At 42.5% G+C, this 27,150-nt stretch overlaps 2 protein-coding genes across 3 annotated transcripts in view; both read left to right on the forward strand.

The window, feature by feature from the left end:
- The window catches only part of LOC147338537 (zinc finger protein 507-like), a 29,860-nt gene extending 18,103 nt beyond the window's left edge, over positions 1–11,757 (forward strand). Inside the window, exons 6-7 of the mRNA XM_086300572.1 lie at positions 5,321–5,455; positions 6,417–11,757. Of these exons, the coding sequence (XP_086156698.1) occupies positions 5,321–5,455; positions 6,417–6,876 (595 nt within the window). The 3' untranslated portion in view covers positions 6,877–11,757. The remainder of the gene's footprint in view (positions 1–5,320; positions 5,456–6,416) is intronic.
- Positions 11,758–19,258: 7,501 nt separating this feature from the next.
- dpy19l3 (dpy-19 like C-mannosyltransferase 3) overlaps positions 19,259–27,150 on the forward strand; it is a 73,681-nt gene continuing 65,789 nt past the window's right edge. The window contains exons 1-3 of one of the 2 annotated variants that reach the window (XM_086301010.1): positions 19,259–19,457; positions 20,046–20,172; positions 22,265–22,392. In XM_086301010.1, the coding sequence (XP_086157136.1) occupies positions 20,055–20,172; positions 22,265–22,392 (246 nt within the window). In that variant the 5' untranslated portion in view covers positions 19,259–19,457; positions 20,046–20,054. Of the gene's footprint in view, positions 19,458–19,487; positions 19,750–20,045; positions 20,173–22,264; positions 22,393–27,150 lie in introns of those variants that run through there. The other variant, XM_086301191.1, reaches the window with a different exon arrangement.

The following is a 27,150-nucleotide window of genomic DNA, read 5'->3' on the forward strand; positions in this document are numbered from 1 at the left end:
GCACTCTCAGTCCGGAGATTTAAGAAGTGGGCTTCTGATTGCAAGTTTAGTGGATGGCGGGTGGAGAAAGTGAATGGCAGTCAACACTCGACTCTCCTTAAAATGTTAAATCCTCAACCCCGAGCGAGACTCTGATTGCTGATTTCCACTTCACTGAGCACTTGTCCTCGGTACCTGCGAGGCTTCAACGCTCGTTTCCATACATTCAAAATGGCACAGACGCTGCCTTCTTTCTCTTTAGCGCAGCACTTTCATAACGAGGAGGGACTTGAGGGAGACGGACTGCTTTAAAAGTAAAGTAGCAGAGGATGAGATATCTTGACTTTTCTGGTGACTTTCACACCTTTTGTTTGCTCTGAAGCGAGGCGTCCCAGCGAGAACGCTAGACATAACATGCTGCGACTGCTGGTGCTCCTTACAGTGTCCTTTTTGCAAATACTCAATTAAAACTAACAAGACACAGTCTGAATTTTCAGTTTCCGATTTATAATAATAATAATTTGTATAGCAGGGTAACAGAGGCTTCCCAGTAACACAGAATAAAAAAACAAAGTGGGAGAAATTACCAAAGAAATTTACATATTTGTTATAAATGACTGAAGTGCAGCATCAAAATAAGATAATGTGATTCCACACTTACAATTAATGTTAAAATAAAAAAATCTATACTAAAAATTAGGGCTGCTCGATTATGGCTAAAATGATAATCACGATTATTTTCACTGAAATTGAGATCTCGATTATTTGACGATATTTATTTAACCCTTTAAGACCTACCATAGAACCAAGTCCGGCAGGGCTTATATTATTTTTTTACATGTTGTAGTGCCATTTGTGGGAGCATTTCAAGTTGCTATACATCTGTTATAGCCCATATTTTAATAATATGTATGCATTAAGTCCATAGTAACTACATTAATTGCAAAAAAGTGCAATAAACTACAAAAAAAATTGAAAATCGCTTTTGTTTTGTTTACATATATTTCTACTTGGAGAAATTTAAGAGGTTTATCCCTCAAAACTTTAAATACAATAAAGTTGCAAAAAATAGTTTACAACAACAGGAAATTAATTTTGAGTGTCTTCATAGTTTTATTTTGGAGACACAGCAATTTTTATATACTGCAGGAAAAACAAAAAACAATCCTATGATGCAAATTTGCAAAGAAAACAGCAGGTGCATCAAAATTAACTATTTCCAGCAGTGCAATTCGAGTTCTAAGCATCTCAAACTATTCAGAAAAGTCAAACATGACCAGTATAGGCTTTTAAGGCCTACAAGTTAAAAAAAAAACTACATTTTCCGCGAAAATGACATCACTTCCGGTTTCGGGCAGGAAATGGCGGACATGTGATAGTTAGCGGTGACTTCTGTTTCAATGTGCGAAGTGTTACGAACAGCTGATCGGATCGGGAAAGCGTGTTTCTGGAATATTATGTTTTTGTTCCTGCAAGCGCTTTTTATGCAATTTATGTGGAAGGAAACCGTGACCGAGGACAAGCTGATGACATAAGATGTAAGTTTCATATGCAAAACAAATTATTGCGCTAGCTTACACGGTTCATGTTCTACAGGGATTTAAAAATAGTTACACAAAACGGAGCGTGCTGCTCTGACCGGCTTTAAAGGGTTAACAATAACAATGTATTGAATAATGACTTTAAAAAATAATATAAAATAGTGTGCAACACCACTGAAGTTTTTTTTACCTCTCTTTTCAACCAACGGCAGTCACTCTCCTCTCCAAATAACTTCTGCTTAGCTTTCCGAGCTTCCCTCGGGTCCTCTTAATCAGCGGTCTCAACGCCAGGGACCGGTTTATGCCCGACAATATTTTCACGGACCGGCCTTTAAGGTGTCGAGGAGCCCAAACACAAAGCCCTCGATCACCTTTTGTCTCCAGCTGTGAGGCAGAAACAGTTAACGGGTTTCTGTCGAGGATCTCAGGGTTTCAGGGATTATCACACTGGAGCAAATCTCTTGTGATGCTGCACAGATTTAAATGCTGGCTCACTGTCGAGAGCAGAGGGCCAATCACGGGGAGCCACGCCCAACGTGGAGGGAGGATGGAGAGAGATCTGCCACAGATGTAACCAAGCATTGACAAATAAAATGTCCCAGGTTTGTACAAGCAGCAAAAGTGATGCATTATTAGATTTTGCGGTAACAGGAGCCTGTTTACATCATGAATGGAACTGGGCACACACAACCTGTTGTAGTCCACCTGTGTGCACCTTCCTCCACACAGGTGGACTACCTCTTCGTTCCCTGCAGCTTTTTCTGTCCTGTTTGCAAAAACTGCTCCATCTCTGCATTTCTACACGGCACCTCCTCATCACCTCTGTTTCCTTCACCTACATGTCGAGTGAAGTCTGCTCCAGTCACCACTCCCCCCTCGGGGGACACGCTTATTCTAGGGTTGCACCTTCAAAAACAAACCAAAACCACTGGCTTCCTCTCCTCACCCCCAACCGAGCGCAGCAGATGGCTGCCCCTCCCTGAGCCTGGTGCTGCCGGAGGTTTCTTCCTTCCCACTGTCACCGAGCGCTTGTTCATGCGGCGGGTCGCCTCTTTCGGGTTTTCTCTGTATTACTGTAGAGTCTCTACCTTAAGTATAAAGCACTTTGAGGCGACTGGTGTGATTTGGTCGCTATACAAATAAAAGAAAGTCTGACTAGGGCTGAACGATTATGGAAAATAATCTAATTGCGATTTTTTGCCCCAATATTGCGATTGCGATGCGATATGCGATTATTTTTTTAAGGTCTTTGTCTTCTGTATTATTAAACAAAGACAAGCAATACATCATATAGTATGGCCAATACTATATTACATTAATTTTAAACTGTTCTTTCCTGGAAGACAGACCTCTGTTATGATGACATGAGGTGATGTATGAATTGATGACTGACATTTTTATTTAACTTCTTCAATCACAACAGTATATTTGAACATACACAATAGTTTATTTTTAGCTTACAAACATCTGAGCATAAAGTGCTGACAAGGAACCCTGGTGTAAACATTAAAATGAAAGTCAGTACAATGTGCAGATTGCAGAAATATACATAAAAAAAAAATCAGTGGCTTTACCACACTCAGTTTTTCGACATCTGTGAACTACTAGACAGTCATTCAATTAAAAAATAATATTAAATAAATAAAACTAATAAATAAAAAATACACACATCTTACTGATCTCTGCAGTCAGTAACATTACACATAAAGTGCAAACATAATAGCAATTGTATAAACACACACACAAACACGCCTTTAAAGTTTAAAGGCGTGAAATTGGACGGTCTAGTTCTGATTAGCGTCACCGCTGTCTCGGTGGAGTTTAATAAACTCGGCCGTCTGCTTCTTGCTATCTAAAATATAACCAGACACTGGTGTAAATTCTCGACTGTCTCATACTTCTGTTTAATAAGTTTTCTGTTTGACGTTTAGTCAGCTGTGTGAAAACCAAGGAGGAACCCACCCGGGGGATTAATAAAGTTTTATTTTATCTAATCTAATAACTTTAATCTCAGCCAAACCGATTTACTCACGAACAAACAAAACACTGAAAAAAGCCCAACAATAACATTTTTAGGTTGTCTAAGTGACTTATATATTACGTTTAACCCGAGCAGCGAAACTCCGCGGTGATCTGAAAATGATGTGCCGGGAGTTGTGCCGTTCTCGGCCGCATCAGTAACCCTCGAGCTCCCGGCTAGCTGTCGAGCTGGTGGGTAGCAGACGCCTCTGAAAACGTCGAAGCACTTTTGCAAATATGGGATATCTTGATAAACCGAGCAGATATTTGATGTTTACACAGCTACTTTCTCGCCTGAAAATATGTTAAAAGTTTATTTTGTGACCCAGAAAGATTAGTATGAGTAATTTTAAAACTTAGTAGCGGCCGCCATTGCTGGAAACTGGAGTTTGGCTGGGCCGCGCTATGAATTCTGGGATATGGTAGTAATTTGGACAGCCTTCGGCGCGTCGCTGTGACGTAATCGGTCTACAAATGCGGCCTCAGGAGGATGCAGCCCATGAATTGTATAATATAATCGCAGTATAATCGCAGCCTTTGCGGTTAGAAAATTGCACTTGATCATGTCGCGATATTATCGCAAATGCGATATATCGTTCAGCCCTAAGTCTGACTCTTTGAAAACAAAGTATAAAGAAACCACGAGTGACTCAAGACTTGAAACTAAAGTCTGTGATTTTTACGGCACCACAGAAAAAGCAAGTACTGTCACATTTACAGAATTGTGAGGTTGACTTGGTATGACGGTACCTTTGCTGGTGACCTGTGTGTGCGCGTGTGTGTGTGTGTGTCACATTACTCCATTTCCATTTAAAATTCCTTTTCACCTGTAGAAGGTGGATCTGGTTCCAGTCGTTGGCTCCGTGCTGTCAGTTTTCTCAGCAGCAGAAAGGAAGCAAAGCAAACAAATGAACACGGCAGAGTTTGATTGACTTTGCCTGTCAGAGGCAGCTGTTTGACGGCTGTTGGTTCAGTCTTTGTGGGATGCTGACGGGCTGGATTAATTGGCTATAGATTTTCCCCGATCCTTTTGTGGAGATTGTTATTTTATTTAGTTTTAAATTTCTCATTACTCTTTGAGGCCTCGAGGCGTCAAGCGTGATGCGAAGCAACACAAAAGCACAACGCTGTGAAATGGAGCAGAAGAGAGCATTTTTAAATGCACCATCAAAACCATCTGTCAGCTCCAAAAAGATCGTGGGGGTTTTTTTCTTGGTGGTGTCAAAAAGCATCTGCTGCTTCCGGAATAAACTGGCCCTCATCGCGTCTTCGAGACGACGATGGAGCCGAAGCATACGTTTTCTAAAGTGAGTCAGTAACTGGGAGAAAGAAACGGGCCATTATCACACACTAGTCTACTGCGATGTGATTTCATTTTAACGACATCGTGGCTTGTTTTATAAATAACATGTTCTGAGCGTGTTCAGTCAGCTGTTCGGGGGGGAGGGCGCATGATGTCTTTATCCTTAATGATATTTGCAAGTGAAAGCGTTTGAATAGATCTAAAACTCCATAATTCTTTTTAATTTTGACAAATGAGTCCAGCAGCGTGCTGCAAATCCGATTTCCTCTCTCCCCTCTTTGTCTCTGTCTCTCAAGCTCGGTGTCCCCCGTGGAGTGTTCAGTCAGGATGATTCCTCTTGATAGAAAGTAGGAGAAGGATTAGTAAAACCTCAGTACACACATTAAATCATCTTCAGCTTGAGCCCCTCTCACTCCTTTCTCATATTGCCTCCATTATTTATTTATTTACTTATTTTTTTCCTCCTCCTCTCTTTCAGGTGCTCTCTGTGCGGCTATGTGTGCAGTCACCCGCCATCGCTCAAATCCCACATGTGGAAGCACGCCGGAGACCAGAACTACAACTACGAGCAGGTTAACAAAGCCATTAACGAGGCAATCTCCCAGAGCAGCCGGTAAGCACACAAACTGCAGTTCCTTCAGCCTTCTTTCAAGTTTTATCTCAGTGTTTGTAAATGTCAACAGTAAATCAACTGGCAGTGATCTTCATGTCCTGGGATTATACAGGTTATAATGGTTTTAGTAATAATAATGATATATCTCGCTTATATTTCTGTTTTTGTTAAGAATATATGACTTTCTGCTACTTGCCTTCATCATTTGTAATTTCATGTTATAAGGATGTAGTGTGCAGGGTTTCGTGCAAAACATGCTGAATATGCAGCTCTGGCAATGCATGCACATGCAAGCACTGCACTGGGGAAACGTTTCCTGAACTTTTATGCAGTCCTCACTGCTTCCATAGGAATTAAGAGGGTGGGTGTTGCTGCCGATCAGATACCTGATGAATAAAAATGAGATGTGTTAACACAATGCCACAGTCTTGCTAGGATTGGACGTCCCACGTCAGACTCTGCAGGCCTCAGTTAGCGTGTTAAAGGTTAAAGTTCATGACAGTATAATAATAAAAGCACTGAGCAAGTTTGTTTGGAAATGTTGCTGGATTGTTTACAGTATTATGAGCCATTTTAATGTAATTATTTTTAATTTGTAAATATTGTATACCTCTGAGTCCCATTTAAAATTTGCTTTGCATCCACGAAGGTGCTCAGTGACTGATGATGATTGGTGGAAAATTGGCAAAAAGCCTTTTAACTTGGAAACTATGAGTCTCACAAGTGTGCTGTGTATTGTGCTGTTTAAGTACCATATAAAGATTTAGCATATCATGTCACATTTGACCTCTGACCTCTACACATGTTCTACACCCACAAAATGAAACAACTGTGTTAGTCTGCACTTTGCACTTATTTTTACTTTTGGGGGGAGGAAACGAAAGCCTGTAAAGTTCCAGTCCCGTACAAACGCTGAGGGTGACATTTTTCTTCTCATGATTTTACCCTCTGCTTCTTTCAGAGCTCCTCAGAAGTTATCTGCGGTGGTAGAGTCTGCGGCAGAGCGCCCGGCAGTGTCCCCGCACTCAAAGGACAAAGCAAAGAGCACAGCGGATCCACCGCTAACACCCACATCAGCAACTAAAGCTGCTCTGTCAGCTGACAGCCCAGTGGGCTTCTCCACACCTCCCACAGATCCTTCAAAGTGGTCCCCCGAGTCCGTAAGCCCCCAGGGAAAGGACCCTGCACAGCTTCAGTCTCAGTCCCAGAGCCATCCACGCACGGGCCAGCTCCCCCCACCAGGCCCCGGCATGGAGTACTGTGTGCTCCTGTTCTGCTGCTGCATCTGCGGCTTCGAGTCCACCAGCAAAGAGCGACTGATGGAGCACATGAAGGAGCACGAGGGAGACATCATCAGCATCATCCTGAACAAAGAGCAGCAGCAGTCAGAAGCACAAGCAAGCCTCCAAACAGCAGAGTGACACATGCACGTTCCCCCCTCCCCATCCTGACTTTGACGCCCACCCTGTGCTTTCACAAGCTTTTCATGAGGTTTCTGTCCGTCAGCGAGGCGGCGGCGGAGGAAACAATCTACTGCATCACAGTAGTCCAGTCATTTCAGTGGCGGTACTCTGATTGGTTCGGTTGTTGCATCAAGAGGTTACGTTCGTAAGGCTGCGATGACTCGTGTCCACACATTTCAGAACAAACGATGAAATGTTTTATTGACGATGTTCTTTCGAAAGGAATGTTGAAAAAACGATTGACAGGGCTGTAAGCCGTTAATATTTGTGTCAAATAATTACACACTAAATGACGCAAAATGTGTCTGTAGGGAAGCGATTTTGCTTTCAAGGGAGGAGCCCGAGCTCTCGACTCAAGTCCGTTTTTTTTCACTCTACAGGGACGTGTTCATACCTCACAAAACCACGCGATCCCTCAACCACAAAAGATTTCCATATTTTCAAGTCTAATCCATATATTTTTGATTCTAAGGCAGCTCTTTTATTGCTAGTGTATTTAATGTATTTAATCTGACAGAGTTGAAGCTCTAGCCAAGTAGTGGAGGTGCAGACTCACCGATGCCTACAAAGGCATTTACCACAGCTTAAAAAAACCTTTCAATATTTATCTGTTTATTTTATGCATGTTAAGTTCCGTTATGCCAATTTAAACGACTATGTTTGTTATATTTTCGTTCTGCTTTTTGTGGCTCTTATTGTAGTTTTACTGTTTGTTAAGTAGCTTCTTTAGCAGAGACCCTGATAGTTCTCAAAGGTGGAGCGTAAGTTGACTGGAGCAAAGCAGGAAGTGGCCTTTGGATCGTCACCAGTGTTCAGTTGGTGTAAAAGCATGTCGACAAAAGGAATAACAAAAAGGGAAGCTGGGATTGGCGGGGCTCGTGTTGTAATACAACGATGGTTCAAAGCCGGTTTATGTCATATTGAATGCGACACAATTATCACTCGATTGTGATTATGGTGCTAGGTTCACTTTAAGACTTGTCAATGAAGGTATTTTTATAGCTCATGCTGTTTATGATGTATATAATAACATTTTTATAAGGACATTTCCACTTTTTGTCAGTGTTTTTAAAAATATAAACTTTCTAGTATCGGCTTGAAGCGGCCGCTGTCCCAGCTTGAACATGCCTGAAATGAGAAGACGTGGATGTGAAAATAAAGTTTTTAAGTCTACGTGTTTTGGGGTGTTTAGTCCCATGTCCTCTCACCGGCAGGAGGGCAGACATTGCAGACCTCAGCCCAGCTCTTTCAAACGATGAATGGCAGCAATAGTATTCACTGACATCTTTTGAGCATAAAAAATTGAAACCTGGTATTTTAAGTGTTGCTCAGAGTGTGCAAGAAACATCTGGAGGAGATGATATTTACCTGGGTGTCACTCACAGTTCAAGTAAGGCGCAATCATCCCATGCCATCCTAGTAGTCACTCCACTCAGCAAATTTGGCTCCTTGTTCCTCCTCTTACTAAAAATAATTCACTTGGAAGAAGATCCACGGCACAGATGCAAGTGGTCAGAAAGAAACTCGCACAAGGAGTTCACTTTGGTGGGCCTTGGAGTTCAGTCGAGGGGACAGATCCTGAGTGGTGAGTGAGGTTGGAGTAATAAAGGATATGAGCAGCATGCAGATTGGTGTTTTCTAGTCTGTTTGTCTGTGACTGCAGTGATTTTGATTCATTTATTTGACACCCAGCATTTCACAGCTTATTTGTCTTGCGTTGCTCACTTCAGAGCTTTGAGGGATAACATCCCCATTCCTGCTGGAGTCGTCCAAAAACACATCAAGATTACAGGAAAATAAAAGTTAACGGAAAATTATGAGTGATTAAGAAGGTGATGCTTACTAACCGGGAGCTCGGTGACAAGATCTGTTAATTCATCAGTATGTCTCCTTGTTTCTTGCATGCACACAGACTGAGGAAATTAAGATAAAATGGCATATCCATAACTCACTTCCTCTCACCCCCCACCTCACCTTACAGAACAGCTTGAAATTCTGTCGGCATGCGTGTGCAGCGCAGAGGATGAAAGAAAATTAAATCTCTATCTCAAAGACCTGTTGCCTCACCTGGAATTCTCATTATCATAGGAGATAATTATTGGCTGACTTTTAATTTACATTTTTACGTGGCAGGATTAAAAATGATGGGCAATTCAAAAAGGAAAAGTGGGGTTTTACTCCTGTCTCGTGTCTTTAAAGGACCGGACCAACCGCATGCTCTCTGCAGCCTGTTTTTAGTTAAGTAAAAGGCTCATTCCAGGTGCTTTTCTTACATTTTCCATGCACCTCTAACAGTTTACTCTGCAGGAAATTAGGTAGGACTTGGGTCCATTGATTCTTCCATCCATTTTCTACTACTTATCTGGGTCTGGGGCGGTAGGGCAGCAATGTAAGAAGAGAGGCCCGGATCACGTGGCTCCTCAATCCATCTCAAAGGGATGGGATGGATTGAGGACACTCTTTGGAGGAAGCAGCATGTATGCATGAACTTATTCATTTGGTTATTACTCACAGCTTTGCCTTTAGGTGAGAGGCGACTTCTTAGCCTTTATGCTTGGCTCTATCTTCGCTATAGCGGTATGGCATCATGGTGCATCACTCAATCTCCTGCTCAAGTCTGCCCCCATGTGTGAGCAAGACTTCAAGATAATTGAACCCTATTGCTGCCCAGCCTCACACTTTTTCCAGCTTGGCTCCAAGGCCCTATCCTTCTCTGCACTTTGTATGAAATCCCATTGGGAGCCGTAAAAAGCAAAGACTTGAGTCTTACGTCACTAAATCGGAAACTTCAAAATCTTTGGCGGCGTCAAGTGGTGTCCATAAAAGTTATGAACAGAATCCAGAACAGAGTCCAACTCCTAACATCCTTTATCCCAAAGATGTAAGAATTTGAAAACGGCCCATGTAAAAATATTCTGTCAAGCTGATTTGTGTCATCACGCCTACATTACTTCACCTTCCATTACTTTCTCATAAAGATTTACTTTTTACTATTTCTTCCCATTAGTGTCAAATCTGAAAAACTCTCCCTGTGACATTTTCTCAGATGGTTTTGGTGTCCTGCAGCGCAGCGCATGTCCATATTGTGGACAGAAAACAATATTACTGTAGAAGCTGTTAGTGCGTCCTATTGGTCGGACAGATTGATCAGGAAGTGAAAACAGACGTGAAAAGCAGCGGCGTGAACATCAGGCCTGACTCGGTTTAACTGCTCAGCTTTTTCAGTGTAACTGATGATCGTCGATACTTTGGGTTCAGAATTTGTCTGATCACCTTCACATCCCATAAAAAACAATATCAATGCAACCATGTGCCAACTGTTACTAGCTTCCCTATTCTATCAGCAGCACAAATATGCTAGCTGCTACTGCTAACGCATACCGCTATGAAAGAAAGTGCAATTTTTAAAAATGCAACAAAAGCTAATTTTGTTTCTCAGCCAATATTAATCAAGGAACATGCAGATAGTGCACTGCGCTATTTGACCTGGCAGATCAGCTGACCTCAGTAGCAGCCAAGTTTAAGTTTCTTTAGCCTGCCCAAAACCTCTCCAACTGCAAGCAGCTTTGCAACCCACCTCACTTTCATTTCCTCCTTTTCACGCTGTGTCTGGCTTAATCAGCCTCTTGCCTGTTGTCACTGACGTCTGCTCTGTTCTGTGGTGGGGTCCGCCTAATAAACCACTAAATATAAATTAGTCCAGATGGAAAACCTCATCTTCTTTTGATGATAGCGGTCTTGATTTCAATCACTGGCCTGTTAGCAAGTTTTCTTTTTATCTGTCGTCAGAGTGAACAACAGCATAACTAGACACACCATAGACACTAGACAGCTCTGTGGTGTCAGCTAGACAGTTTTGTAACAGAGCTGCAAAGTTGCACATGATGACATTTTTGAAGTTTTTTTTGTTTTACTCCAACTTTATTAATTGCGTCTGAAAGCTGCAAAGCTAACAGCTGAGAAATGTATCTGAGGTCACTCCCTGTGGGTGGTAATGCATGTAGGTCATGTGGGACTTTGTCAGGCAGTCGTCGATCCCATTTGGTGTCACAAATTGCGAAAGTGTGTCAGCACAGGCAGCAGACACTGCAAGTTTAAGCGAGTGGTTATCCCTGACAGAGAACATCTCGCCCTGACTACAGTTACATTTCCACCACAGAAGCATTCGTCTGCGTGTGCCACGTTCATATTTCCAAAGCAGAGACTCTTCTTTGTTTTATTTTTCTGTGCCTCTTGGTTTAAGGCGTCCCAACATCCTGACCTCGCTCCCAAAACGTTAGTTGAATATTAAACTTTTCTTGTAATTAATCCATCTGTGATTTGGGTTCATAATAAGTGAGTTAATGACACTAAAGTGGAGCCAAATGTGTCTGTGCTCTATATGATCAGGGTAACACCACCATATTATTTTGTTCTTTTTTTTAGGTCCTTTCATCTGCAGTATGTGCACTCTTGGTTACTAAGAGTGCACATACTGCAGATTCTGACTTTTTTTTTAAGGTAAAATAAAAAAAATTTATGATGTTTAAAAAATTTCAAGACTGATTGTCATATCTCTTCTCACTTACTAACAGTCTGTGTAAGGGAAGTGATTGTTCTAATCTAAACGCTGCAAAACGACCAGCATACAGTTTAACCCAAGGAGGAGGAGGAGATATCAGATGCCTGCTGTGACTGGTGGATGTTTTTGCTCATATTCAACTTTGTAATTTTAAAAGTATTAACATGCCGTTTCTTTATTTTATAGGACGTCATCTGCAGTATTGCATCAACTTGAATTTGTATTTTTGGTAATAAAAACAGCAGAAATAAAATTTAAAAAAAGATTTTTGTTGTGTCTGTGAAAAGGACCCTTACTTGCACATCCAAGTAGTCAAGAGTCCATCGCTTCATGATCCGTTTGAAGTTTGGAGTTTGAACCTCACCTGTTCCATCCTACATGTTGTAATGTGGAGGCAACTTTGTTTCATATATTTTAAAGCCATGTAAAGTTAAAGTTCTTTTTTTGGGGGCTTTCAAATGTTCGGACTTTAAACCTTTCACCACCAGGTGGCATCATGTTACCAGTGGGTGGCCACAGGGGTGTTTTTAGGTGTTTACTGCTCTTTTTTTGTTTTTTGATTTCTTTTCCTTCTATCGTTGGTTCCTCGAGGCTTTTCCTTTTCCCTGCCTACCTGTGTAAATAGGAAAATGTTCTTATTGTTAAAATAGGTTAACTTGACTCACTACACCATCTTGTGGTACATATCAGTATTGCAGAAAGACACAGCCTATTCCTGTGGCTTAATTTTGACTTGTGTGATGTTCCCGTGCAGCCAATGACAAAGCCGATTCAAATGGCCAATTCTGCGAGCATTTAAACCTGCGCTGGTGTGTTTCTGTTGCTCTGCTGCAAAAATCTAGTTGCCTGTAGAGCAGGGGTGTCGAACTCCAGTCCTCGAGGGCCGGTGTCCTGCAAGTTTTAGATCTCAACCTGGATCAGCACTCCTGAAACAAATGATGAGCTCATTACCAGGCCTCTGGAGAACTTCAAGACATGTTGAGGAGGTCATTTAGCCATTTAGATCAGCTGTGATGGATCAAGGACACATCTAAAACCTGCAGGACACCGGCCCTCGAGGCCTGGAGTTTGACATCTGTGCTGTAGAGTTTCAAGTAGAGCCGCTCTCTTCCACTAAGAAAAAATAGCAGCAGAAGAATAATTAACAGTAAACATACCTACAGCGCAGATTTAGCACAGAAGCATAAATCCGCCTTCATTCACCAGTTTTATCTTATCGGCACAGCACATGAATGTGTTGAACACTGAGCCATAATAGTTGCTTCTTCACATTCTACTGACAGCTTGAGGGAATTTTAAATGGTTTAAAATATGGTTATCATTCCAGTGTTATCCTGCTGGAAGCGGCCATCAGAAATGGGTACACTTTGGTCATAAAGGGATGGACATGGTCAGCAACAGCACTCTGGTGGGGTTTGGGGTTTAAAAATGCTGATTAGGTACTAAGGGTCTCAGCGATTGCCATAAAATTCCCACTGATATAAGGCAGGATGACAACGATTTCCTAAAACTACTATTGTACAGTTTTGGTGACCCTGTGTGAATTGTAGTCTCCATGCCATGCTCAAAATCACTTAAACCACCTTTCTTCTCCATCTTGATGCTCCATCTGAACTTGAGCAGGTCGTCTAGAATACACCTCAGTGTCTAAATGTATGTTGCTGCCATGTAATTGGCTGTTTAGACACTTGCATTAACGTGCAGCCAAACTGGTGTACCTAATAAAGTGTGAATAACACGTTAAAGATGTGCACAACATTCACACAGGGTCGTGTTTTTAAACTTTCTCCTACGGTGTGTGTGTGTGCGTCTTTTTCATGAACATTTCTTCGCACAGCATTATAGATGAGCATCGTTTTTGTTTTGCATTTTGCTTAAAAAATGTATTAAAGTAACCCAGAGGACACCTCATTACAATGTTATGCAAGTCTGTTCAAAAGGTTACCATTTAATTAAATCTGTTGGACACATGGGAGAAAAATTCAAAAGCAGCTGAAGCAGAGCTTTTGCAAGCGTTCTCGAAAACAACTTTAGAAGTCAGCTGAGGTACGCAGCTGGTTGCATACCTCGGTGTGACCGAGCCGTATTCCAGCCATAAACAAAATCACTCTTGCTCGCTTTTATGTATACTGTACAAGATGCACTGCGAAATACAGTACCTCAAGGTTCAACAGTGCAGTGATGAGCTTTGCTAGTGTCTCTCATCACTTTGCAGAATTGCAGACATCGACCTCTTCTACTTTAAAGGGAAAAAAGTCTATTTCTGTAATCCCTTTGGCTTTAACATGGAAGTCTGACCATACAAACATGGGAAAAAAACCCTTCCAGTCTATTCATTTCTTTACTGGATCAAGTTTTCTACATAAACCTTTTAAGTGCCCAGCATGAAAGTGGAGATCAAGGCAAAGAAAAAAAAGAAATTGAAATGAGGCAAAGAAAGAAACAAGGGTGAAGATGGAGCAAGTAGTCGGAGATACTGTGGAATCAGTTGAAAAGACTCTTGCACCGCTCTGCTTTTCAACTTGTTTAATGGATCATTCTCAGATTTCCTTGCTCTATGAACCTTGTTTTGTGTTCCAGTGAGTAAAAAGGAAGAGGATTTTCAATCCCAAGCTGGCTAAAGAGAGTCAGATTGGCCACAGTGGGAGAGAGACGAGGGTTATCTTTAATGGGCCATCTTCCTGCAGTCGCACTCCCTAGCTTTGGATGACAGGACTTTGAGAAATGAAAGGAGCAGAGAGGGAGGAAAGGGCAAATTTGGACTCGTGTATGTGTACCCACGGAAGGAAATGATCCAGGAGCTAAAGGGCCAGAGTCAGAGAGCGTGGTCATTAAACAATCTGTTTTCTTCTCCAATAATCCTCCTTACCCATAAGAATCCGGCCAATTTATTTTCCTAAATCTCTTTGATAATCTTCAGGTCTTTCAAGTTAGCCCATGCACAAACACGCTCTCCTTTCCATCTGAATGCCCTCAGCACTCTCCCACTAGACCTGCCCGCTGTCTTCAGGGAGCGCCTGGCAGTGCTGTCTGTGAATGTTTTGGTTTCTTTGTGTCGAGCCTCCAGTTCTTATGGCTGTGTAGGAGATAAAAAGCGACATTTAAAGGATAACTCACACATCACACATCACAATGTAAACAGTTAAAGTCCGGACCTTGGCACCAGTGATGTCACCCATCAGTTTTGAACTTTGCATTTTAAAGTCTCAATGTGGAGGCTGTTTTTATGGAGCTAAAAGTGGCCATATTTGGATGACAGAATGGAGCGCTCGAGCTTTTTTACTGAGCTGTACTCATAACCTGTACTTATGCACAGACACATGCACCTACTAATTAATGTGGCCTAACAAACAGATAAAATCCTCAAGTTTCACTCACCGAAACTGAAGCACACACTTTTTAGACAGCCTGTTCTGCACAGCGGGGCAAACAGTTCAATTTAACTCACTCATATTAGAAGTGTTTCCTTTCTGTAGTGAGTTTCAAGTGAAGATACGTGGAGGTAACTGAACTTCATGGCATTTCCATGTTGGCCTTATTATGTAATAGTGAGGCTCCAGCTACAACCCGCCAACTTTAATGAAACCTGCACACAGTGATGTGTCCTCACTCAATTTTGCTCAATGTCAAGGTCATATTTGTTGTTTTACTGGTACTTTTTAGTCAGATTTGAGTGAAATTGGATACATTTGCCCGAGGTATGACTGTTTGCAAGCTTGTTGCAAGCAACACCAATACTTACTGTATATGTTTCTTTCTGTACTTCACACATGACCATAGTAACATATTAACTTATTAATAACCTGTGAACTGTGACGGATCATGAGCTGGATGAGCTACCACATCAATAACCTTCTGGTTTGACCACTTTGACCACTTGAACCATAGAAAACTGAAAAGAAGGACATAGTCATGGAAACACACGGGCTGCTGAACTCTTGAAAAGTTAGTTTTAAGTCCTTTAGCTAATTCCACTCACTTCCAGTGGACAGAGGTGAGGGCAGAAATGTCAATGACGGACACATTTGAAAGAAAACGTATGTGCCTGATAGCAGCAGATAGACACGGCATCATCTGAACCGACCTTTTAAAGCAGAAGGTTTCAGTTTAGAAAACGTCTCAGTCACACAGTTGTGTATGACTTAAGTCACTATGATCGTTCTTTAAAAAAAACCACAAACAGCATCAGATTCAACCTTCTGCCCTTAAATGTTAATCTCAAATCCATTCCTCTTGAGTCTGACAGATTTCTCATTAATCTCTGTCAAACTAGAAAAAGTGTTAGCAAACCAGCGACGCTGTGATCACCGTGAACTTTATTATGTGTAGTGTTTCTGAACAATATCAGCGTGTTTAGTCTAAACCGCTGGTGAAAGTTCTTGAGTCAGGACATTTTTCTGTCATCAGTTGTCTCTTTGGGTATAACGTGCAGTAGACGGTATTTGTTGTTTTGCATCATATAAGCAAAATATTCTAGCCTCCTTCTCTTGATTGTAGTGAGAATTATTGTCTTTTTGCTCATATGACACAAAACTTTGACTCTACAAGGTATCTAAAGTATCTCTCTGTACACCCATATCTCAGACTCCTCTAATGTCTTACACAGAGCACTGGTTAGTGTACATGCCTCAGCGCGATTTGAACAGGGATCTTTAAGTGTCTTCCTCTCAGAACTTTTCTCATTTTCCTGAAAGAAACTCCAGCCTGTTCAGTGTCACATCTGACTTTGTGCGAGAAATATGATGGTACTCTCAATCCTATCATCCTCAGTCTGAAGAGTGCCCTGAATGCCATCACACATTCACACTTTTCTCCCTCCGGGGAACCTGTGACTCCCTCCTTAGGGAGGCATCCCCAGGTGGCAAATATGCTTCTCAAATATGAGAGGTAGGAAGGAAATCAAATACCTCCTGAGAACCAACAGATGCAGCAGCCTTCATTATAATTCCACAGAACCACCGGGTTGGGTAATGTGGCACGCATTTGGGAGCATCACTATAATTAGAGCGGTATCAACTGTGCATGAGTGCATGAGAAAGGCAAAGGAAAACCTTCAATATGACAGGAAAACGTCATAGTCTCCAGCAGGATGAAGAAGAGTCTGCCAACCAGTCAACACCTGTCATGGATGAGAATCATTTGCATAACCCTAAATGTTTGGTAGATATAGGTTCCAACTACAACAACAAGATCATCAGGTTCTCCAGCTTCTGCTGATGGAGAAAAGAAGCATCCAACCAACAAAGTCCAAAATACTGTGGAAACCTCTGGACTATTGGGCTACTGCTATGTGGAGATGTTACAGATCAACCTGCAGAAGCCACTCAGGCTAAAGACTATAACCTTGTTTTTGCATGACACCCTAAAGGCAGAGAAAGGTGTTTCTTTTTATCCAAACCTTAGTAATACTGGATTTGTGCTGCTCATGCACATAAAGCTCACCACACCTCCTCACATTAACACAGTAAAATAGCATAATACAGTAAAACACAAACACTTATTGTAAAATAATTCAGATATATTTTCCTTTGTTCAGGTTGTTTTTGGCTGAACAACCACTCAAGTAACAAATAGTGAAGAGAGCATTTACTGACCCAGAGGTCATCTGTCCAATTTAATGCAAAAATATCTCACGAATTTGTGAGAAGAAAAGACTGGAAAATTTAGAGAAACACAGAACAAAATACAGAAAAAACAGCAGTAACATTCAGTCAAGGAATTCATGCGTTCATTCATTCAAATACGTTCTTCATTTGAGCTCCTAGGATCATTATCTCATAAGAAACAGTAGAACATCAGCAATAACTTTGAAATTGTATTATTAAGGCAGCCAAACAAACTACAGACTCGGTGTCATTAAGATGAGTGATTTTCCTTCTTATTGAACACGAAGCAATAATTCAGAGTAAAATGAAACTGATAAAATCAAATAATTATTTATGCTAATTTTTTAAGGAAATTGTGCTTGGGATTAACTGGGATTTTATTTAACAAAATTGCATTGCAGTTGGCCGTCCGACTGCGGTCTGGAGTGTGGGGCCTCCCTGCTGCTACGGAGTCGGGGTGGTCTGCCTCTCCCCACCGCAGGGAAAAGGGTAACACCACCTGGGTCTGGGTGCAGTTCCCCCCTCCAGGGGCAAGGGTACCTAGACCCGGTTTGTAGAGTACGCTTGGGGAGTGTGATTGTGTGTACAGCGTCTCTTTATGTCTGTCTCCACGTTGGTTGAGTGTGGAGTGAGTGCATATGAGAGCATGAGGGTGGGAATGGATGTTTGTGTCTGTGTGTGCCTGTATGTCTGTGTCTATATGTCAGGTTGGGTATCAGACGCCACCTCTCTGGGGACATCTCAGGCCCTCCAAGGTTTGGAGGCCTATCTCCACCTACCACCACTTCCCCTGCCGGTGGCGGACTCCCTCAGGTGTCGGTGCGTTGGTGGTTCCTTGTGTCTGGGGGTGGGCGTCCAGGTACACACCGGCTCACTCCTTGGCGGCCGCTTATCGGGGCCTGGAGCCTGGGGCTCGCTCGGGCCCCTTCGGGGGTGGGGTCGGGCCCTTCGGGGGCCCTTCGCTCGGGCCCCTTCGGGGGGCCCCTCGGTCACTCAGGCACAGCTGGCGGCCGGCGGAGCTCACGGGTGCGTCACTGCAACTCCCCCTGGCTTCTGCTCCGCGGCTGCTGAGTGAACACTCATCTGGGACTCTCCTCAGCTCTTACTGGGACAGTGGCGCGGCTGCCCCTCTGTTGGTCTTCCATGGTTTCTTGTGTTCTGGGGGCCTCTGGATGTCTGGAGTTTTGATCTTCTCCATACCCGCTTCACACCCTGGAGGACGGGGCTATGGCCCCCCCACACTCCCTAGCAGATCGTTACATGGAGAAACCTTTGGAATACAAGCGCGCTGATCCACACAGGTATGCACACGGGTGTTCACTGCTCGTAGACCCAAATTACACCTTTCTTGGCTGCTACTTCGAAGCACATCTGTCCTGCGTGCTGCACAACAACATAGAATATTTAGTATTTACTGCTGTTTACACTTAGCTAGATTAATGCGATGGTGTTGTGTTTAGTATGTTGCTTTGTTTTGGTTTTTTTTGTCTTTTTTTGCTTGTTTTCTATTCTTCTCTCAACAGGTGATCCAGGAGATTTTTATTTTTTTTCTCCCCCCCTTTCTCACTGTCCCTCTCCCCTTCTGTTTTTCCTTTCCTTCCTCTTTCTTTCTCCCTTTCCTATCTCTCACTCATGTCTGTCCCATCTGTAACATCTGAAAATAAAATATAATAAATAATAAAAACAAAGATCGACCAAATGGACCAATACGGCAATGCCACGATGATCCATTTGGCAAAGTAAATCCATTGGGTATCCTTGTTGGTCTTCAGACAACAATTCTGATGGCTAAAGAACCAAATGGGACAGGCGAAAAAAAAAAAAATTGCATTAAAGTTGATATTTTTCATTTTACTTATGTAGCCAAATGACACCGAAAACTTGTAATTAAATTAAATTAAATTAAATTAAATTAAATTAAATTAAATTAAAATGAGCATCATGGCATTTTTGAGTGTATGGACTGTCTGCAAATCTTTTACACTTAGTTTGTAAAAACTGTCTCCAAATAATTGTAGTGATTTTTGTTTTTCTTTAGTAAAAAAATTCACTAACTTACGCGGCCCCTATTCCATATTTATTTTTTTTTATTTTAGATTTTTTTTAGTTTTGTAATTATTTAGTTAATCTCCGAAACACCTACCTCCCCCCTCACCTCACGCTTTTATTTTGAAGGCGGGTCCTCTCGTGTTCCGGTGCTGTCCCCTCCGTTAAACCCCGTGCGGTACGAGGCTGACCGCTGAATTTTAACAGCAGGTGAAAAAAAGAATGAGAGAAAAATGAAAGAGCGAGGGAGGTAGAGAGGCGTAGAGAAAGACAGAGGGGGAGAGAGAGCTGTCGGAGCATCCTGCCAGCCGCTGCTGTGGAGGAGGGTGAGGCTTCGCTAAATGTTCCGTTGGCTCGACTCGTTTTCGTCTTTTGTTGATGTCAAGGCAGAAACAAAGTCCTTCGTCCACCGCGGGAGCGCGCCTCTGTGTTGTGAAACGCACATTCACCATAACGAGGCTGTGGTTGCGTGTCTGTGCTTCCCAGTGGTGGTTCAAACCCGCCTCATCTACTTTACCGTCTTATGTGGCTCCCTGTTCGCCCCACATCCCTCATGATCCTCTGCTGGAGCGCATCTGCGGTTATGTTTGGCGCGACATTTGGTCCGGTTTAAAAACGGTAGAATGAATAGAGCTCTCTGATAATCTGTTGTCGATAGGCTGATCTCATTTATTTATTTTTTTATTTATTTGCACGTTATTCTGGCGTCAGCGTGACCAGGAAATGCTGTAAGCAGGCCTGTCCACCCCCCATCCATCCACCCACCCATCCATCGTGAACTGAATGAAAGACCTGTTTGCTTTGGCTCTGAGCGCAGTAATGTTGGGACACATGTTTGCTCTTTGCCTGTGTGTACATGTGTATCAGTGTGGATAATCAGACCCCCTCCCCCTGTGTGTGCGCTCTGCTGGCAGCATTTCAACATGACAACCCTGCGTCAGAGGAAGGGCAGCAAGGGGAAGGAGCCCTCTCCTGCTGCAGAGCTTCAGTCCCAGCAGCACAACTGTTGCTCTGAACACCATCCGGAGAAGATCCTGCATGGTGAGTGAGACACCCCGCACTCCCATCTCAGGCTTGAGCCACACATAGATGTTTCCCACCAACAAGCTGCAAGTGCCAGTTCTACCACACATTTCAGCAGGTTTGAGCCGATCACTGGTGAAGTTCTTGGTGCTGTTCTGGTGCCAGCTTTTTGGCAGCAGTACCAGGCTTTTTACCTCTGCCAAAGTAGTTGAGGACTTGTCAGTGGGTTTGATTTGCAGTCTGCTGTTATTTTGTTCCCACATGAAGCATCCCCAATTTCCACCTGTAGTGTTTGGTTCTCAAATCTGTTGACTTTAAAGCTGATTCTCAAGGCACCAAAGCAGAACTGGCTTTGCAGCAGTGCTGGCACTGCGTCAGTGCAATCCAGGCATTTTAAAACTTTTTTTTGTGGTGGAAATGAGTAGAAGTATTTCCAGATTGGGCACTGGTGTTGCACTGGGTAGAAAGTCACATCGGGTTGTGACTGGCTAAAAACCAAGCACCTGCTGCGGGCTTTTTGAGCCAAAGCCAGCTCGAGCTCCAGGGATAGTGTTCAGGATCTGACCCTGACTTTAACCTGCTACAGGTGTTCTCAGTGTGGCTTTACTGATGTTTTCATAAATTGCTCTGCTGGTTAAAGCCTGATATCTTACACCTTTTGTGCATTTCTGCATTCAAAGAAGAGACATTGTTATGTGTGCGATGCTTTTGTGTCAAATGAAAAACGCTGAAATCATTATTTGCAGCTGCGGCCATCAAATTTGCACGTAAACAACACATGAATGCCTGGGCTGATGGTTAGATCACTCTTTTCTGCTCACACTTAGCCTGCAGTGCACATTCACACAGGACTTTATTGTGATTTATTTGTTACCCCTCTCACACACACTCACACATCAGTGGAGGCAATTTGACGTTCAGTGTCTTGCTCAAGGACACTTTGAAGCCACCCAAAATGTTAGCTTCTCATGTGGGCCGGTTCTCAAATGCAAGTTCTTGATTGAGTACCAGTACCTGTGCAGATTAGGTGGCGATGGGCGATTAGAAGGGGGCGGAGACTGGCTGGAAACCAAGCACTTTGCTGCAGGGTTTTTTTTGGGTCAGAGCCATCTCCTGGGAGATGGTGGTCAATATCTGGCCTCGACTTTGACCCACTGCAGGTCTGCTCAGTGTGATTTTTATTGACGCCTTCATAAATCACTCTGCGGGTTCAAGCCTACAATCGTACACCTTTGTTGTATTTATGCATGCACAGTCATGTTTTCTTGTGTCTCATCCCTAAAGGAGACTGAAGCTTGATAAGCTTTTTTCTTCATTTCAACATTTAAATGATTGACTCTGGTGTCATATTATATTTGTAACCTTCATTTCACAAGTGTCCACTGAATGAAAACTAGCGGGTGTCGCACTTACGTGCATCACGATGTGCACTTTTATGACAATTCAAAACATTTACAATGTTGTGCAAAAAGTCAGTTTCTGCAGAAACTGCACGAGGAACACACAGCACATATTTTCACTCGTCACAGTGGGTGTTATTAAAACCTTTAAAAGACTGAAAGTAGCTCTGTTCTAGTCAAGTTTCCCAGTAAGCTGCAGTTATGAAGTGCATGTTGGAGGGTCAAACAGGAAACAACTCCCTGCACACCTTTCTGGAGTCACATTAGAGAGAGCTGTTTCTATAACTCTGAAACCAACAATCTAGCATTCACACCCACTTCACACAGTGGGTGGCCAGCTGTGCAGAGGTGGCAAAGGGGCTGAAGCTTCTTCTTTTTTTTCATACTCGAATCATTTTTGTCATTTTACACGCGGGTGTCCGACTAGAACGCCACAAGTGCCTTTTTAGAAGAGACTGTCTGAAAATGTGTGCTGTTTTCGACATATTTTAGAATACTGAACCTCTCGCCTTTCCCGGTGAAGTGTCTGGAGCAGGTGTACACTCTCTGAGAATGTTGTACGCAGCTGAATCTGCCAACATGCACAGCAACATGACCCTGAAGCCGAAGCAGCTAAATGAAATCCAGCCATCAGTAAAAAAAGAAAAGTGTTACTGTTTCACGTTAAATTTTACCCTACAGTGAAAACTAACATGCTAATGTTCTTGCAGGTGATTGGTCATGGGGAGCTATAATCTGGACTTCAGTTGGTTGGTCTGTCTCTGTTGGTCTTGGCCTGCTTTGCTGCATCTACGTGGCGACGCTACACGAGAACGACCTGTGGTTTTCCAACATAAAGGTAAAGACTGTTTACGGTCACAGACCCGACACTGTGGAAGTGGAAAGAAGAAACAAGCCATTAATGAAAGCGCAAATCCTTTCTAAAGAATGACTGTGATTTACAGAATAGACTTCCTGTTTTATGCATTATGCAGAAAGTAATCAGGGAAATGTTTACTGAGGTCCCAGCAGGAGGGGACTGAGGGACCCTGTCTCATAGATTTGTTTTTTGCAGCTACAATCGTCGCCCCCTGCTGGTCATTGAAAAGAAAATATGGGTTTAGACCTTGCTGCTTGGCATATCTGGAAACTACATCCATCTTTTATACTGTTTATTAGCAACTGCAGGAAAGAAGTTCACTTTCAGCCTCTGGTTTGAGTTCCCAGACACTTACCGAGAGTTTTAAAAATAAGAGGTGATGCAACCCTGTGGTAAACACTGCTTCTTTGAAATGTGCTGCTGGAATCAGATTCAAGTCGAGCGTGGGAATTTAAAGGCTTTGCAGATCACCTCTTTATGTTTTCATCTAAGTTTTCTACAATGTCCGAACTTTTTTAGAGATAGGGAATTGTAGATGTCTCAATAAGAATTAGCCTCTCGGTGGCTGTATGTCTTAGTGACAGCTTATCTTAAAGTACTGCCAGTGAGTTTGTGTCAGTGGGAGCTGGAAAAGTTGGAAATGCGTGGCGCTGTTTAAATTTTATAAAGCTCTTGTTAAAAAGCAGTAAAGCTGCCTGGATTGATGTATTTGGCACTTGTCTAACAAAGTTATCTGAGGATTTGACATCCATGTGCACGATTCATTAACCACATCACAGATGTGGATATTAACTGATGGAAAAGTGTCACACGGTGTGACCGTTAAGCTAAAAATTTCCACACGCGCTTTGCGCTTATCTAACGTAGCTTCGACATCAGTGCCAGGGACATCCCCTCGTCCAGTTTTCTTCCTAAAATGGTCTTCAAACACGTCATAAACACTTCATCCTAAAACGTGATGATTGCTTTTCCACACGCTTCATGGGATGAATTTTCAGGGCTGTTATGTGAACCACATGAGATCCTGAATCATCGCGGTTGTTTCAGGCCTTTCAGGGTTTGTTCATTGTTGTACAGCAACAGAACATTGTGCTCTGCCAAATGTGATGTCATTTATAATTGCCCCCCTTTAGAGCGTCAGCAGCACTCTGGTTCTGGCTGAGATCTACATAGCAGATTTCAAACTGGGTGACATGGCAGAAAAGATGTCTGCATTAGTACTAAAACTGGGGCAAAGTGTGAATCAATGCTGCTGCCATAAATTGTCTTTGCATCATTAAGTGATGCAGTATGAATCATTTGTTTTCCTGCAGCAACTGACGCAAGAACATTATATTTTTTTGGAGTGGTGTGTTTTGTGGTTTTGTAATCTACTTTTACATATGAAGTGAAAACACTGCAGGTTAATATTTTGCGTGAAAATTGCTCTGAAGTTGTTTATCACAGGGAGGGATGGAAAGTTGAACTACCAGATGCGCAGCTATGTAAGTCAAAACCACAATCTGAGACATTGTTTCTTCTAACAAGCTCATTGTTTCTAAGTAACCTTTGAGTGTTCATTACTGAAAAATAGCAAATAGGAAAAAAGAGTATTCTACATTGTAGAATGTGGTGTAACGTTAGCATCTGCTTGTGGTTAGCTACAGGATACTTGTAGGAAATTCTATTATTGCAGTAATTGGGGACATTAACGAGGCCATTATGTGTGTAATTATACATTTTTGACATAGCAGAGGAGAAAAACAAATGAAGGTAAAATATGTTGAACACGCTGATGAAATCTCTGCAAATCTGGCATCTGGACTCAAGAATGAATTGATTCAGCGATCACAGGGCGAGCTCGCTGTAGTCCAGGTGATCTAAATTTCACTATCAGATTCGGGACAGTGACGGGACAACAGCAGTCCCTTCAAGGTCCTTTATACTCAAGGTTAAAGACCTTAATACAGAGGCTCAATACGGGACAACATTCAAACAGAGCATTACTTGGTGAAAGTGGGAAGGAAAAACTCCCTTTTAACAGGAAGAAACCTCAGACAGAACCAAACTCGAGGAGGGGGGCTTTATTTTTTGAGTTTTTGAGATATTGATACATTGCCAGATGTTGAAGACCTTAAAGTGGGTCAAAAACCTATTAAAAAAAAATCTTGCAAATTATTTGATACATGAAGCCAACATTTTGAAGCAGTCATTATAAATGTCCAGTCTTTGGACCATAACAGTTGGAGGTTTAAGGCCCGTGTTGTTTTGAGATGGAATGACCCAGTTACCGGTACTGGTAATTTAGGGCAGCTGTGGCACAGACCTTACATTGGGTGGTGGTCTAATAAATTTGTTAAGCACTGTATCAAGTACACATGTGCCTCTCAGGTGGACTTCAAAGAAGTATAATGGAAACCAGTAATTGTCCACGGTGCCTCCAGCTGTCTGTGTCTGACAGACTTCAGTGTTCAGAGTCCCCTCAGTGTAAAACTGTCAATAATAAAGGTTCCCACATTCAACTCTGTCATGATGCTACTTGTAAACTACAAAAATGTCCAAATGCATTTTATTCATAACTAAGCATTAAAGACAAAAATGCAAAGAGTAATGTGGACTTTTGAAACATTGTTAGAAATATCTTTATACTTACCCATGAAAACAAATTGGAGATAAATGTTTGGTTCATGAATTTATTGCCTTCCTTTGACTAAAGTTGCAGGTTGGTTTGCATGAAAGCCGACTGTTATGTGCATGTGGAAGTTATTAAGAGAAGGCTGAAGATAAAGCACCGTTTGGTTTTCTGTAAATCTCTTTAGAGTGGGAGCTTCCCACAGGGACTACTGAATCATAACCTGACACCAGAGACACGTCTGGTTCTGAAGCTCTATCCCAATCACAGGACGACTCATCTCTTTGTGTAGAACAGACGAGACTGCGTCATCAGTTTACTTCCTCTGTTGGTTGCCTGCATGGCCAGCCAGGTGCTTATTCTGTTTCTCATGAAAATGTGAAATGCATCTTGCCCGCGTATAGCTCCGCCGTGCTCACGGTAATTTGTGGGCTTCTGTCACAGGGACACAAAGCGGCACTTTGAGTTAATTGATCGGAATCCGTGTGGACACAGTTTGCGGTCCAGCGCGGACTTTTTTTTCTGTTTGTGTGTGTGAAGGGGAGCAGACAGATGTGTTCATTCATAATAAATGCAGGTCACTTTACAGGCCTGGAGAACATCTCCCTGAAATGTTCCCACAAATAAGTGGGCTCCTGGCTGACATCATCGCACACTGCATGCATATGTGAACTGTTTCCTTCTGTTAATGCAATCAAAGCCTACGCCTGAGTCTATGTTCGCACAGAGCAGACCGAATCTGCTCGGTTACATTAAAAACGTGGCTGTGGCTCAGCATTAAAACATTCAGTGTTTTTTAGGGAGACTGTCTGGGAACATGAAAATGCATAAGCAGTCTCTGCTGCTGATGTCCAACAGTTTCTCTAACTTTCTGAAACCAACAGCCTAACATTCACAATCATCTCTCGCTTGTGTGGAGGTGAAAACCTACCCTGGATATTTTCTTTCAAGCTCTGCTCTTCACACTGTCTCTGCAACAAACTTTGAACAACTTAGGCCTTTTTTTTTGGAGGAGACCATCAATGATATTCTGTTGGCCTCGTATTTATGATGATGTATGATATTAAATATCTCCATTCAATAGGACTGCTGGCTTTTGACTCGCTGGTATAAACACTTTTCATCTCTGGCGTTCTTTTTTGTATAAAAATGCCCTCGGGCAGTGTTCACAGCCAGCATTAACAGATCTGTCCACACTGGACACACAGGTGTGAATGCCATTTTCAACTAACTCAGTCTGAGCGATGCAGATTTTATAACGGACATCTGACAAAATTATAGATAAAGCTTAAAACGTTATCCAGCAATCACTCAGAGAAAGTAACACCTACAAAGTATCAATAGATGATAGAGGAGATGGTAAGCTTCACCATATATTAGTTAATTTTTGGCCTTTATTATGTAATAAATTGAACATTAGATAGAAAAAATGGGGAGAGAGCAACAGCAAAGGCCCTTGGGTTGGAGTTGAACCTGCGCTGCTGCATTTAGCCCTGCGGCATGTGGTCACCTGCGAGCTAAACTGGTGCCCAGATGTAGCTTACTTTAAGCTACAGTAATAGTTCCTATACATCTAATGCTAGGGGTGAAGTGAAGCATGATTAGTTTATTACTGCCGTGAAAGTGTTGGATGTCAGGCAGATGAGCTGCGATGACGCATATATTTCTAGAGAAAGAAAATGCTGTGATTACCTTTAACAAAGAACCGCAGAAGACAGACAGGCTTGTGTCTCGTTTTATTTCAGCAAAACTATCTCACAAAGTTGCCACAGACATGCGGTGAAGATAGCGGGTGTACTTTATACACTATATTACCAAAATGATTCGCTCATCTGCCTTCACACGTATATATCAGGCTGAGTGACATCCCATTCTTACTCCATAGGGGTTCATGTGATGTTGGACCACCCTTTGCTGCATTCCCAGCTCTGCACCACTGCGCCTGATGCTTTGCATTGTGCTTGCTGATGTATGCAGGTGTTTGGCCATGGAAACCCATTCCATGAAGCTCTCTATGCACTGCTCTTGAGCCACATGGCGTTCGGAGGTCTGCAGCGACTGACTGTGCAGAAAGTTGGTGACCTCTGCGCACTATGTGCCTCAGCATCCCCTGACCCTGCGCTGTG

Source organism: Aulonocara sp. 'chitande type north' Nkhata Bay, linkage group LG1 (genome assembly GCF_057382095.1).
Source record: "Aulonocara sp. 'chitande type north' Nkhata Bay isolate Kocher_YH1m ecotype deep benthic linkage group LG1, A_spYH_male_GT1.1, whole genome shotgun sequence".
NCBI classification, from domain to species: domain Eukaryota; kingdom Metazoa; phylum Chordata; class Actinopteri; order Cichliformes; family Cichlidae; genus Aulonocara; species Aulonocara sp. 'chitande type north' Nkhata Bay.